At 41.1% G+C, this 15223-nt stretch overlaps 1 protein-coding gene across 1 annotated transcript; it reads left to right on the top strand.

The window, feature by feature from the left end:
* The first annotated feature begins 3588 nt into the window (after positions 1-3588).
* On the top strand, positions 3589-7735 carry LOC111959363 (beta-crystallin A1-2-like). The gene is made up of 6 exons (XM_023980873.2): positions 3589-3677; positions 4626-4689; positions 4905-5023; positions 5347-5488; positions 5969-6111; positions 7183-7735. The coding sequence occupies exons 2-6, from the start codon at positions 4651-4653 to the stop codon at positions 7328-7330; spliced, it is 591 nt and encodes a 196-aa protein (XP_023836641.1). The 5' UTR covers positions 3589-3677; positions 4626-4650; the 3' UTR covers positions 7331-7735.
* Positions 7736-15223: the final 7488 nt, after the last annotated feature.

Below are 15223 nucleotides of genomic sequence, written 5' to 3'. Positions count from 1 at the left end.
TTCCATTTCAAAGATAATAAAACAAAAACACTACAGTAAATACTACAGTAATGTCTGCAAAAATACTACAGTAAATACCATAGTATACTACAGTCAGCAAAAACACTACAGTAAATACTACAGTATACTACAATCTGCAAAACACTACATTAATTACCATAGTATATACTACAGTTTTTTTTACTACAGTATTCACTGTACTGTTTTGTTAGCAAAAACACTACAGTTGTCACACCTGCTCCCGCTCCCCCTCTCTGGTACTCGAGGGTGCCAGGTTGCTCATCATTACGCACACCTGTCACCATCGTTACGAGCATCAGCGCTTCATTGGACTCACATGTACTCCATCACGGTTTTGATTGCCTCCCCTATATCTGTCGATTCCTCAGTTTTATCCCCATGTCAGCATTATTGTCGTTATGTTTCCCTTGTCCAGAAGCTGTCCTTGTTTCGTTTCATGTCCGTTATTCATTACATGTTCACAACCTGTACTTGCTTCTCGTCTCCCAGCGTCTGTCCTCACAACAGTGAATGGAGCCAGCAGCATACCACCCTGCATCCGACATCTGGCTTGCCTCTCAAGCTAAACAGGGTTGATGCTGGATGGGTGACCAGATGCTGCTGGAAGAGATGTTGGAGGGCGAGTAGGAGACACGTTTTCTTCTGGTCAAAAAATAAAATACAAATATCAATGCCCCAGGGCAGTGATTGGGGACATTGCCCTGTGTAGGATGCTTTCTTTTGAATGGGACGTTAAATGGGTGTCCTGATTCTCTGTGGTCACTAAAGATCCCATGGCACTTATTGTAAGAGTTGGGGTGTTAACTCCGGTGTTCTGGTTAAATTCCCAATCTGGCCCTCATACCATCATGGCCACCTAATCATCCCCAGCTTCCAATTGGCTCATTCATCCCCCCTCCTCTCCCCTGTAACTATACATCATATATACATCATATATACATCAATGAAGTCGCTCTTGCTGCTGGTGAGTCTCTGATCCACCTCTACGCAGATGACACCATTCTGTATACTTCTGGCCCTTCTTTGGACACTGTGTTAACTACCCTCCAGACGAGCTTCAATGCCATACAACTCTCCTTCCGTGGCCTCCAACTGCTCTTAAATACAAGTAAAACTAAATGCATGCTCTTCAATCGATCGCTGCCTGCACCTGCCCGCCCATCCAGCATCACTACCCTGGACGGTTCTGACTTAGAATATGTGGACAACTACAAATACCTAGGTGTCTGGTTAGACTGTAAACTCTCCTTCCAGACTCACATCAAACATCTCCAATCCAAAGTTAAATCTAGAATTGGCTTCCTATTTTGCAACAAAGCATCCTTCACTCATGCTGCCAAACATACCCTCGTAAAACATACCCTCTACAAAATAGCCTCCAACACCCTACTTAACAAATTGTATGCAGTCTATCACAGTGCCATCCGTTTTGTCACCAAAGCCCCATATACTACCCACCACTGCAACCTGTACGCTCACGTTGGCTGGCCCTCGCTTCATACTCGTCGCCAAACCCACTGGCTCCAGGTCATCTACAAGACCCTGCTAGGTAAAGTCCCCCCTTATCTCAGCTCGCTGGTCACCATAGCAGCACCCACCCGTAGCACGCGCTCCAGCAGGTATATCTCTCTGGTCACCCCCAAAGCCAATTCCTCCTTTGGCCGCCTCTCCTTCCAGTTCTCTGCTGCCAATGACTGGAACGAACTACAAAAATCTCTGAAACTGGAGACACTTATCTCCCTCACTAGCTTTAAGCACCAGCTGTCAGAGCAGCATACTGTCACGAATCCCGCTTCCTGAGTCTGGGTTTGCCTGTGTGTCTGTCCTGGAGTGTGTTTCAGGTGTCCTGGAACGCATCCTGTCTGGTTGCCGGGCGAATTAGCTCATTGGGAGATTGATTTCACCCGCACCTGTTTCCCGTCAGTAATCTGCACACCTGTCCTGATCATCATCTCTACCCTTCAAAAACTCTGACCTGACTTCCATTCCCTGCCGGATCGTTAGCCATGACCAGTATGTTTTGCTCACGAACCAGTCTCCAAGTTATAGAGTTTGTTTTGTTTTGTTTTATTGTTTTGTACATCTGCTTGCCTTTAACTGACCTCCGTTTTGTTCTATCTACAGCCATTCTCCCGGAACCCATCACCCATCCCTGTCTGCTCRTCGCTAGTGTTTTTTCCTATCCTTTGGATCTGCTCATCCACTCCCATCAACCCACCTCCGCTGTCCGCTCCGCCACCCGGAACTATCTACCTCCACGTTCTCATCATTTAAATAAATTCTCACCATCTTCATACTCACCTTGTCCTGGTCTGCTTCTGGGTCCGATTTTTGTAAAGCGTGACACATACAGATCACTGCACCTGTACATAGCCCATCTATAAATAGCCCAAACAACTACCTCATCCCCTACTGTATTTATTTATTTATCTTGCTCCTTTGCACCCCAGTATTTCTACTTTGCACATTCATCTACTGCAAATCTACCATTCTAGTGTTTTAATTGCTATATTGTATTTACCTTGCCACCATGGCCTATTTATTGCCCTACCTCCCTTATCTCACCTCATTTGCTCACATTGTATATAGACTTGTTTTTCTACTGTATTATTGACTGTATGTTTGTTTACTCCATGTGAACTCTGTGTTGTATGTGTCGAACTGCTTTGCTTTATCTTGCCCAGGTCGCAGTTGTAAATGAGAACTTGTTCTCAACTTGCCTACCTGGTTAAATAAAGGTGAAATACATATTTTTTTTAACTATTCCCCAGGTTGTTGCTGTAGATGAGGATGTGTTCAAACCCAACTTACCTGGTAAAAAAAATACTGCAGTAAAGTCAGCAAAAACACTAAAGTGAATACTATAGTATTTATACCATAGTATACTATAGTATTCTTTCATCTGGGAACGGCTTCTGAAGTGTGATTTTAGTGAATATGAAATTCTTGGTTCACTGGAGATCTTGTTAGTTTATTGAACACACTTGTTTTCTTTAATTATAAAACTTAATATCACTCATCATGAGAGTGTAAGTCATCGGTGCCTCAGAACATCTGATAGGGTATAGCTTTTTTTTTTTAAGGTATAGAGTTTTTTTGGTATGTGTTTTTATTGATGGATGATTTTAATCTGATGGTTATGTTCACAGCATTACAAAAACAGTATGTTCAATATTGACCAATTGTCATCCAAAAAAACACATTTTTAAATGGTTAGATTTTTGGTACATCCTCCTTCTGACGTGTGTCCCTATCTTTTTCCTCAACAGCATATACATTAACTACTGCAAGCATGTCGTGGGTTAGGGGCTGGGCTATGACCAGGGCAGGGCTGGGCCAGGACTGGGTGTAGTCTATGTCTGTATAATCATGGGGTCCGGACAGTTGTCCAGGGGCTTGTGTTAATCGGCACTGGGCACCGTGCCCTGCGTCCAGACCAGTACACCAACACACCGTGGCTTTAGAGAGCATAAAGCCCTGTGGCTCAGTATGGAACAATGGAGGGCCCAGCAATGTGCTGACTCCTAGCCCGTCCTGCAGGCCTGGGCTCCATTCACCACCACTGTGTATAAATAGGCCCGTTTACTCAGGGGTCAGGACATCGTTTTGTGGAGCCCCCCGTGAGCGCTACACAGCAATTTTTTGGGGTTGGTCAGGTAAGCCCTCCATCTTTAGACCGTTCAGCCTATAGCCTTTTGCCAGCATTGTTGTCCATTTACATTGTCCTGTTTTTTTTCCTTTGCTGTTTTCTGCTGAGTCTTGGGAATGTATAGAAAGGGTCATACGCTCACAAACACATAGGACACACACACATACTCTAAATGGACACACCAATCGTCATGGACACACCAATCGTCATCACAGTCAACATCATGCATCACACTAGAATGCTACTGTATGTATGCTGTGACGCCATCAACAGCATAGTTTACGTTACACACTCAGAGTGTAACAATGGCATGACTTACAGGCACATGATACAATGGTTCACCATGTAGAATTTATAGCAACTAATAATGCACAACATCATTATCACATATCATTCAGAAATGTGGATGGATGCTTTGCATTGTACTACTTTGTTTGTGGTATTACATACCAACGTTAGATACCAGACCTATGTATTGAAGAGGAGTGTCAGTATTATACTATAGTATTTGCACTTCTCGGTTGGTATCTGTGTCCTGCTTTCTATCATCGCTCTGGCTTTAGCTAGCTGTTTTTGTGTTGTGCCTCTCTTTAGCTAGCTGTTTTTGTGTTGTGCCTCTCTTTAGCTAGCTGTTTTTGTGTTGTGCCTCTCTTTAGCGAGCTGTTTTTGTGCATGTGCCTCTCCTCCCTCACCCCTATGTGCATTGTATTATCATCAGCAACAGCACAGGGCAGTGCTTTGTTTGGGTTTGTCTGTAGCACAGTCTATAGTCCCTACCACATTAGCATAACCATAACATTAATATATTTGGGCATTAGCTGCTGGGCACAGACTGATGCAAGAGCTCGAGCTGACTGGAAATGAGGTCCATGGTGGTTTAGTCATGTCAGACCTGGTCTCCCTGTAAGACCAAACAGAAATGTGACTGCGTGACTGTGTGCTTTCTGCACTGCAGGTACATTTTTACTGAGATATCAAACATGGCGCTGACTACTCCTAACCCAATGGGACCATGGAAGGTGAGTCAGTGTTATGTATACCATGTTTCCACAAAAATGTAACTACGTTCCACAACCTTTCACATTTTTCATAAAAAGTCGTAAGAGGAAAAAGGAAATCTTTGCACACGGCAGTGCGTTCTCTAGCAGAGACACTGGTTGTGTTAAAAACAGTTTTGAAAAACATCAATAGTGGGTTGGAAAATTRCAAATATGCACTATATCCTCTGTTCTAGATCACAGTCTACGACCAGGAGAACTTCCAGGGAAAGCGTATGGAGTTCACTGCTTCCTGCCAGAACATCATGGAGTGTGGTGCGGACAACATTCGCTCACTGAAGGTCGAGTGTGGAGCGTAAGTCAGCCAGCCCCCCCAAAATACAAAGACATCTACATACTGAAGGATATTTATCTCCCTGACAGGTTACACGTTATCCTTCAGGGGCCAGGGGACTATTGCACAGGCAACCATTTCTAAGGGATACTGATAGACATATACTGTATCATGGACATACACAATTTAATAAAAAACATGACAAAGTCTTGCCCCACCCTTGCATCTATCCACATAAACTGTCTGTCTGTACCATTTGTCTCTCTATCCGTATCTGTATCTGTATCTGTATCTGTATCTCTCTCTCTCTCTCTCTCTCTCTCTCTCTCTCTCTCTATGTGTAGTTGGGTTGGGTACGAGCACTCCAGCTTCTCTGGGCAGCAGTTTGTGTTGGAGCGTGGAGAGTACCCTCGCTGGGAGTCCTGGAGCGGCAGTAACGCCTACCACATTGAGAGGTTGATGTCCTTCCGCCCAGTCTGCTCTGCCGTGAGTTTACTAGTCAAGCCTACTTCCTGTTCCTGCCAGACCAGGCCAGACACACACTCTCTTCTGTGGGCTACGTTCCAATATCCATTGAAGAATTCCGCTTAGAATGCCCAATACATTGATTAATTCACATAATATGCTAGTACAGATAATGGAACAGAGGCCTGATATTGGCCCAGAAGCCCGGGTTCTGGCCTCAGTCCATGTCTCTGGCTCTTGTGACTGACACTGACAGAGTCTGGCTCTACTCACTGTTACTGACACTGTCATTATTACATTTAACAGATACAAGTAGCTATCCTTGGTAGCCTCTACCAGCGTTATTGAAAGCACTAAATAACAAAGTGAATAAAACACTGTTTTATAAAGATGTTCTACTTTCCCTCATAATCCTACACAGTAAATATTTTGTAAATAGTTCTGAGAGAAACAGGTTAAATGTAACCTGAAATTTCCCACTCCTCTCTCTGAACTGCATAGAACCATAAGGAGTCCAAGATTGTGGTGTTTGAAAGGGAGAACTTCATTGGCAAGCAGTGGGAGATGAACGATGACTACCCCTCCCTGCAGGCCATGGGGTGGGGCAACAACGAGATCGGATCCATGCAGGTCCAGAGTGGAGCGTAAGTAGCAGAGTAGAAGCCCTGGCTTCCTTTTTCACACTACAGAAGACTACGCTCATAACAATCAGAAATAGAGGATTCAGTTGTGTCTAGTGGTCAGAAGACATACTGCTAAAAAGGTGTAATGTGCAGTAAGAACAAAATTCATTGTAATAACTATATAATTAAAATCTATTTTGATAACTAGATAAACTTTGAGAGGATAATCCTTTCTGTCATTGATCATAATAGAACTAAGCGAAAAACAATTTCAGGCCTGAAACGATGAATAATCTAAATGAGTTCCAGTGACCTTACTGACCTCTGCCAAATGTGTTAAAGGGACACTATGGTGAAACATTTGAAAGAAATAGCTATTATATGGTGTCCCTGGATATTATACAGAGGACTAACATGTACTGTAGAGGCCAACTCTTTCTGATCTACAAGTGTCTAGACTCTAGAGCAGGGATGGACAACTTTGATGGGTGGGGGGGCCACAAACAAAATCGGAACACCATCATGAGGGACCATAGTGGCTGGGGGTTTTGCATACCCACATCCATACCCACACTTTTAGTCAGAGCCGGCCCTTAGTGAAATTTTGTTGCCCCCCCCCAGCTTGCGAGCAAAACATTTTAGTGGCCTCCTCTTGACAGCGAAGACAAACGTTTTTGAGTTAATTTCCTGCAATTCTACTCATTTTGCCATTGGGCGGAGAGAAAAATGTGCTGTTTTTAATATGATATCTGATGATCAATGGGAGACCACCGGTCAGTAATTCGACCATGATTACTACAAGTTTAAATAGCTGGCCGCTAGAATAACTTACCAATCTAAAAAATGTTAGCTGACATGGGCTAATTGAGTGACTGTCAGTGACTGACATAACAAGAGAAAAAAACTGCTGAAACTGCACCAAATTTTGAAATGGCACCTTCGGTATTTCTTTGATATTTTTGTGGAACTTGATCTGTGGCCGTACAAAAGTGGCCACCATTTGCCCCCCCTTGCTCTACAGGGTAAGGGCTCAAGCTTGTTTCTTGGTATTTTATCACTTCACCCTCTTCCTCTCTCCCTCTCCCCCATTAGCTGGGTGTGCTACCAGTTCCCCGGTTACCGTGGCTACCAGTACATCATGGAGTGCGACCGTCATGGCGGAGAGTACAAACACTACAGGGAGTGGGGCTCCCACGCTCAGACCTTCCAGGTCCAGTCTCTGCGTCGCATCCAGCAGTGAGCGCTTCCACAGCCTTCTCCCTCTTTCACCTTTCCTCCTCTCCTCTCCCTTCTCCTCCTCCTCTTATCCCTCCTCCACCCTATCATTCCAAGCTTGGCCAGTAGTCCTGTCAGACCTCCAAGACCAACGGTTCCTGACGCTTCTGGTTCTCCACAGCGACAAACATGTTTACAGCACTTTTGTTTTTTTCCATCGCCTAAAGAATAAAAACGAGAGAACGAGAGAAGATGAAAGAAAATAAAAGTGACGAATACGCCCCACAGCGAGTGGAGAGAAGGGTCTCGGGTGGTACGACTCAGGCTTTGATGCTGTTCTTCAGTGTTGTCACGGGGAATTCACAGCAACAGTGATCAATAAAGAGAGAATGAGCAACAAAAATAAACAGCGATACAAGAGTGCTATTAACCTGCTCAAGTGTCTTTACTCTTTTTCTCTCTACTCTCCACTTGCATCTTTTCTCAGCAGTCTCAGCCTTTTCCTCTGTAGGCTACTACTTTGTAATGAAGGCTTCACTATCTGTAATAGAGGTTAGAAGAGTTGGTTATGTCAATATGCACCTGCCTACCATATAAAAGGGCTATAATCTACTGGTTCACGTTCAGCATCAGGTTTTCCGGTCACTATAAACTGGAGTCAAATTGGCAGTGGTGTAAAGTACTTAAGTAAAAATACTTTAAAGTACTACATAAGTCGTTTTTTGGGGTATCTGTACTTTACTATTTATATTTCTTACAACTTTTACGTTTACTCCACTACATTCCTAAAGAAAATAATGTACTTTCTACTCCATACATTTACCCTGACACCCAAAAGTACTCGTTACATTTTGAATGCTTAGCATTAAGTAAAAGTCTAAAAGTATTTGGTTTTAAATATACTTAAGTATCAAAAGTAAACATAATTGCTAAAATATACTTAAGTATCAAAGGTAAAAGTAAAAGTATATATCTTTTCAAATTCCTTATTTAAAGCAAACCAGGTGGCATAATTTTTTTGTTTTTTAAATTCACGGATAGCCAGGGGCACGCTCCAACACTCAGACATMATTTACAAATGAAGCATGTGTTTCGTGAGTCTGCAAGATCAGAGGCAGTAGCGATGACTAGGGATGTTCTCTTCATAAGTGTGTGAATTTTTCTGTCCCGCTAACCATTCAAAATATAACAAGTACTTTTGGGTGTCAGGGAAAAGATTTGGAGTAAAAAGTACATACTTTTGTTTAGGGATGTAGTGAAGTAAAAGTAAAAGTAGTCAAAAATATAAATAGTAAAGTAAAGTACAGATACCCCCCAAAAATACTTAAGTAGTACTTTCAAATATTTTTACTTAAGTACTTTACACCACTGCCGTCTGGTTTGCTTAATATAAGGAATTAGAAATTATTTATCCTTTTTCTTTTACTTTTGATACTTAAGTATATTTTAGCAATTCATTTACTTTTGATACTTAAGTATATATWTWTTWTTTTATTTTTTTATTTAACCTTTATTTAACCAGGTAGGCAAATTGAGAACACGTTCTTATTTACAATTGCGACCTGGCCAAGATAAAGCAAAGCAGTTCGACACATACAACAACACATAGTTACACATGGAGTAAAACAAACATATAGTCAATAATACAGTGAAAAAAATAAGTCTATATACAATGTGAGCAAGTGAGGTGAGATAAGGGAGGTGAAGGCAAACAAATATATGTATAAATAAATAAAAATATAAAAAGGCCATGGAGGCGAAGTGAATACAACACAGCAAGTAAAATAAAACTAAAAAACACTGGAATGGTTGGTTTGCAGTGGAAGAAAGCGCAAAGTAGAGACAGAAATAATGGGGTGCAAAGGAGCAAAATAAATAAATAAATACAGTAGGTAAAGAGGTAGTTGTTTGGGCTAAATTATAGATGGGCTATGTACAGGTGCAGTAATCTATGAGCTGCTCTGACAGCTGGTGCTTAAAGCTAGTGAGGGAGATAAGTGTTTCCAGTTTCAGAGATTTTTGTAGTTCGTTCCAGTCATTGGCAGCAGAGAACTGGAAGGAGAGGCGTCCAAAGGAAGAATTGGTTTTGGGGGTGACTAGAGATATACCTGCTGGAGCGCGTGCTACAGGTAGGTGCTGCTATGGTGACCAGCGAGCTGAGATAAGGGGGGACTTTACCTAGCAGGGTCTTGTAGATGACCTGGAACCAGTGGGTTTGGCGACGAGTATGAAGCGAGGGCCAGCCAACGAGAGTGTATTTAAAACCAAATACTTTAAAACTTTTACTCAAGTAGGATTTTACTGGGTGACGTTCACTTTTACTTGAGTCATTTTCTATTAAGATATCTTTACTTTTACTCAAGTATGATAATTGGGTACTTTTTCCACCACTGCAAATTGGGCTGGAGTTACACCACAGCATTCCACCACTTCTAGGCCTACCCTTACAAGCCTACAGTGGCAGACAAGTAGCTATAAGTCTTAGTTGAAATGGCCATATAATGTCAGTTAATTTTATGTGCAGTAGTCTCATCACCTTGAACAAAACAATTTCACTCTTGATTATAARAAATATACAGTAGGAAATATAAATATCAAGTGTCTACTAAATGGACCTTCATACTGAAAGCAAACGGACACATATTATACCCCTTATTACACCCTATACCACAGCACACAATTACAAATTCCAGAAATTTCAACGTATTTTTGCCATAATGCAAAAGACAATAGAAAGCTTCAATCATGAGTGGAATTATATACATGGTGTAATGTAAAATGTTTCAATTAAACCTAGCTCCATTAAGAAGTCATGAAGTGTTGATCCAACACAGCCCTCTCAGGCAACACTAAAAAACCGAGTCTGTCTCAATTCAGTACCATTCTCCATCTGAAATATTGACCATTATGGGAAAATCTTGCCTAAATGCATGGTGTCTGTCAGGGCTATCCCATGCAATTTGGTAGCAATAGCCTATACTGTATGAGGAATATGTTTGGGAAATTGAGACAATGGTAATATTGAGACAACAATGGCAATTTACAGCCTACCACGTTTCAGAAATATTCATACAATGCATTGCACTTTTTAAAATGTTTTGCATATTATATTACTGACTAATGTTGACAGATATCATTGTACAAAACTAAAATACTGTACACTGTACTACTGTATATGCAGTCTCAAATTCTAGCTTCTTCAAGTCACCTTAAAAAGAAGGTCAGTGCTATCCGAGCTCCTTGGGACGTCCCTACCCTAAAACGGGTAGGGACTTCCCACTCTGCTGTCCATAACATCCCAAACCATCTCAATTGGGTTGAGGTTGGGTGATTGTGGAGGCCAGGTCATCTGATGCAGCACTCCATCAATCTCCTTCTTGGTCAAATAACCCTTACACAGCCTGGAGGTGTGTTGGGTCATTGTCCTGTTGAAAAACAAATGATTGTCCAACTAAGCGCGAAACAGATGGGATGGCGTATCGCTGCAGAATGGTGTGGTAGCCATGCTGGTTAAGTGTGCCTTGAATTATGAGTATTTCTGTAAATTGATGTGGCTCTCTGCAAAATCACCAGATGTTTTGGAACTACTGAACATAACGCGCCAATGTAAACTGAGATTTTTGGATATAAATATTAACTTGATCGAACAAAACATACATGTATTGTGTAACATGTTGTCCCGGGAGTGTCATCTGATGAAGAATATCAAAGGTTAGTGATTCATTTTCTCTCTATTTCTGCTTTTAGTGACTCCTCTCTTTGGTTGGAAAATGGCTGTATGMTTTCTGTGACTAGTTGCTGACCTAACATAATGATATGTTGTGCTTTCGCCGAAAAGCCTTTTTGAAAAATCGGACACTGTGGTTGGATTAACGAGAAGTTTATCTTTAAAATGGTGTCTAATACTTGTATGTTTGAGAAATTTTAATTATGAGATTTCTGTTGATTGAATTTAGCGCCCTGCAAATTCATTGGCTGTTGGCGAGGGTTTCCGCTATCCATTCCCAGACAGGTTAACCATTGTAACTAATAGACTAGAAACAGGATTTAACTAGTTAAAGGCTGATTTGTAATTCATATATAAAGAAATAGAATTTAAAAAACAGTACACTACACTTCCTATGCATCATGTAAATACTCTAAAACCGGTTCATCTCCATATCTAATGCCCTTCATCTGCATTGGTCTGATAAACACAGGATAGGTGTAGTATTTCATCAAATGAGAGACTTAATTTCAACCAGAGAATGTGAAACACTTTATTGAAAGAAGTTCATTATCCAAGTGTTATAAATACATGCATTATACATATTATAATTGTAATATTATAAGTTCAATCTGTACTTCTATGCACATTTGATGTGCATTATAAAAACAAAGGAAGAAAGAGGTGGCGAGAGAGGTGTAAAAGACAAAAAGGGAAAGAGGTAAGGACATAGGAGCAGGGAAGGCAGCATATGTTTAATGAATCACAGTGCTACCCTAATATTCTCTCAGTTCATCACAATTACATAATAGTGTCTCTAGTCGGCCCGAAGGTTATCTTAAAAGCTGGTGAGGTGGCTATGATGGGACTGGGGGTTGGCATCCTCTCTCACATCAAAACATATCTGCAGACAAGAGACAGATGGAGAGAGAGGGAGATAAGCATGTTTAAGCCTTGTGTTTTTATTTTTTATTCTAACATTGTTAGTCATCATAATAATCAGGAGGTGAAATGGCAAAACTGACCTTGGGTTATTAACTCTGGGACTACTGCATCACTATCTGTATTTCAATGTAAAGCATCTCTTTAATAATACTTCCTGTTGACCTGACACCTCTGATCATGCTGTGCCCTCTATGTAGAGGGGTTCACCGACACAGCTGATATAACCTAGAGGATTTAACGAGAAGAGGAGAGAGAGATGAAGTGAAGGAGAGAGACTGTTTTTGAGAAAATAAGGTAGTTAAAGAGAGTGTTCAACAGGAATCTCTGTGTGTGGCCTCACCTGGTGTCCACACTAAGTGGCTGCAGAGTACTTTATGCTGAAAAACATGAACGGATACACGAGGACAAACAATATAGTGTAGTTATAGAAATAATGAAGTGTCTTACTATTCTCCATGGTTGGCCCTCTTACCTATTCTTTGAAGGTGGAAGGAGTCACAGTTATACACATGAGCCTGCTTACTGCACAACACAATCCATCAATCAGATTGATACATGAGTGTGTAGGTGTGGGTTGTTGGGTGTCTAATTGTTCTACATTTTTTCAATATGGGTGATTTTAAAACTTCTTATGGCTGCATCCCGCTACCGGGATTGATATGACAACAGCCAGTGAAAGTGCAGGGCGCCAAATTCAAACAACAGAAATCTCATAATTAAAATTCCTCAAACATACATGTGTTTTATATCATTTTAAAGGTAATCTTGTTGTTAATACCACCAAAGTGTCCGATTTCAAATATGCTTTTCAGCATATGTGTCATCTGACAAGTGCAATGCATTGTATGAATATTTCKGAAACGTGGTAGGCTGTAAATTGCCATTGTTGTCTCAATATTACCATTGTCTCAATTTCCCAAACATATTCCTCATACAGTATAGGCTATTGTGTCAGATTTCAAAAAAACTTTACGGAAAAAGCAAATCATGCAATAATCTGAGACGGAGCTCAGAACAATAGCCAAATTCGCCGCCATGTTGGGGTCAACAGAAACCAGAAAATACATGATAAATGTTTCCTTACCTTTGATGAACTTCATCAGAATGCAGTCCTAGGAATCCCAGGTCCACAATAAATGCTTGATTTGTTCGATAATGTCCGTTATTTATGTCCAATTAGCTACTTTGGTTAACGCGTTGGTAAACAATTCAAAAGTCACAAAGCGCGTCCACTATAACGTGACGAAATGTCCAAAAGTGTCCATAACAGTCAGTAGAAACATGTCAAATGATGTACTGAATCAATCTTTAGAATGTTGTTAACATACATCTTGAATAACGTTCCAACGGAGAATAGATTGACTTCAGATGAGCAGTGGAACGGAGGTCCTCCTCATGTGAATGCGCATGTGAAAGCATGGTCGCTCGTGGCAGTGATTACTCATTCCTGTCTCTTTGGCCCCCCTTTACATTAGAGTCATCAGACAAAGTTCTATTGACTGTTGACATCTAGTGGAAGCCGTAGGAAGTGAAAACTCATCAATATCTCGCTGTTAATTTCAATGAGAGCTTAGTTGAAAATCTGCCACCTCAGAAAAAATTCAAAAAAGTATGTTTATACTCACAGACATTAATTCAAACAGTTTAGAAACTTCAGAGTGTTTCTATCCAATACGAATAATAATATGCATATATTAGCAACTGGGACTTGAGGAAGCAAGGCAGTTTACTATGGGCACCTCTGTGCACCTTTCATCCAAGCTACTCAATACTGCCCCTGCAGCCATAAGAAGTTAAAATAGCCTGTTTTGTTTCTGTACAGACATCACACCCTTACCTAAACAGCACCCTCACCTGAGAAGTATAAATCAAAGGGAGAAACTGGGAATTGAATAACTCCAGTTGACATAGCTAAGTAAATGGAAGAATAGAGCCTTTGGTTGTGCATAGTGTAATCTATGGTGTTGCCAGGGAACAGCACCTTCTTCGAAGAAGTAGGTGAAGATCTCCCGCACACGGATTGCCTCTCTTGCTGCATTGTTGGACCCCATCCTTGAAACATCCTGCAGAGCAGCAGACTTCTCCTCTGGCACACAGTGGCAAGCTGCAGATCCCCTCCTGGTCCTCGTGTCCATCCTCATGAAGTTATGCAGGACACAGGTAGCCTTCACACACCTGCATTCCTCTAGGAGGCAGTCCCAGATGGCCCTGGTCACCCAACCTTGCAGTGCTCTACACGTTAACTGTAGGCAATCGTTTTGAAGGAATCTCCAGTTAAAAGGTATCTGTAGGAATATGGAAGATAATGTAATTTAGACTTTTACATCACCAGGTCATTGTGAATTACTAAAGTATAATATCCCTTATAACAAATCATGATAACATTGGATTGATAGATGCATGGGCACACATGTGCATGTGTAGCATGTGACAATAGCAGGATCATATCAAGGATAGCATCACAAATGAATACATAAATACTACTTGAAGCTTGATGATGAGTTGATCATTTGAATCAGCTGCGCAGTGCTAAGGCAAAAACAAAAATGTGCACCCCTTTGAGTCACCAGGACCAGGACTGAGAACCACTGCTCTTCATTGGGACTTCTTCATATGTAGACAGGCTTTCATAGCGCTCTTTATCTGAGGACAGAAAACCTCACAAGAAATAGACTTCATTATAGTCAAATTACACCRCACTGAATATTATGTTACTATTATCTCCGTCCTCACTTCTAGGGACAGGAACTACACAAAAGTACCTGCCCTATACAGAATAGCCTACTCTCTCACTTTGACAGTTAGGGCTACTATCCTTTCACCCTCCTCCATGGCCGTTAGCTAGCTACCTACAAATGCATTTGGAGTTTTTTTTCCCCAGTGATAAATACATCAAGATAGCTAGCTAATATGAAGTTAGCTAGCTAAGTGAATTAAATATCACCAGCTACCTATCTATACAGTATGTGAAGTTGGTTCGATAGCTAGCTCATTTTGCAGCTCATTTGAGTTAGCCTGCACTGTAGCTAGTTAGCTAATAATGCATTGTTTTTTTTACATTTTCAAAATGTATTTACTTACTTGAATAGGTTCTCTCAGCCATGTGGACAATTGGAAATAGAGCAGCAAAGTTTGTTTGTCACCAGAGTGTTTTAGAGGATATTACTATTTAACTATGTACCCATTTAATAACCAGACCTTCATACAAATTGCTATGCTGAATTCTTGACGTACAATTGAACGTGCTGCTATATGCTGCCAGCTCGC

This window comes from Salvelinus sp. IW2-2015, linkage group LG4p, assembly GCF_002910315.2.
Source record: "Salvelinus sp. IW2-2015 linkage group LG4p, ASM291031v2, whole genome shotgun sequence".
Lineage (NCBI taxonomy): Eukaryota > Metazoa > Chordata > Actinopteri > Salmoniformes > Salmonidae > Salvelinus > Salvelinus sp. IW2-2015.
This window is presented reverse-complemented; position numbering and strand designations above follow the sequence as displayed.

Excerpts from the sequence above, each read along its gene's own strand:
- LOC111959363 (XM_023980873.2), top strand. The coding sequence starts at position 4,651 with ATGGCGCTGACTACTCCTAACCCAATGGGACCATGGAAG. Across the intron at positions 5,024-5,346 it reads CTGAAGGTCGAGTGTGGAGC|TTGGGTTGGGTACGAGCACT; the intron begins GTAAGTCAGCCA and ends CTCTATGTGTAG. Across the intron at positions 6,112-7,182 it reads ATGCAGGTCCAGAGTGGAGC|CTGGGTGTGCTACCAGTTCC; the intron begins GTAAGTAGCAGA and ends CTCCCCCATTAG.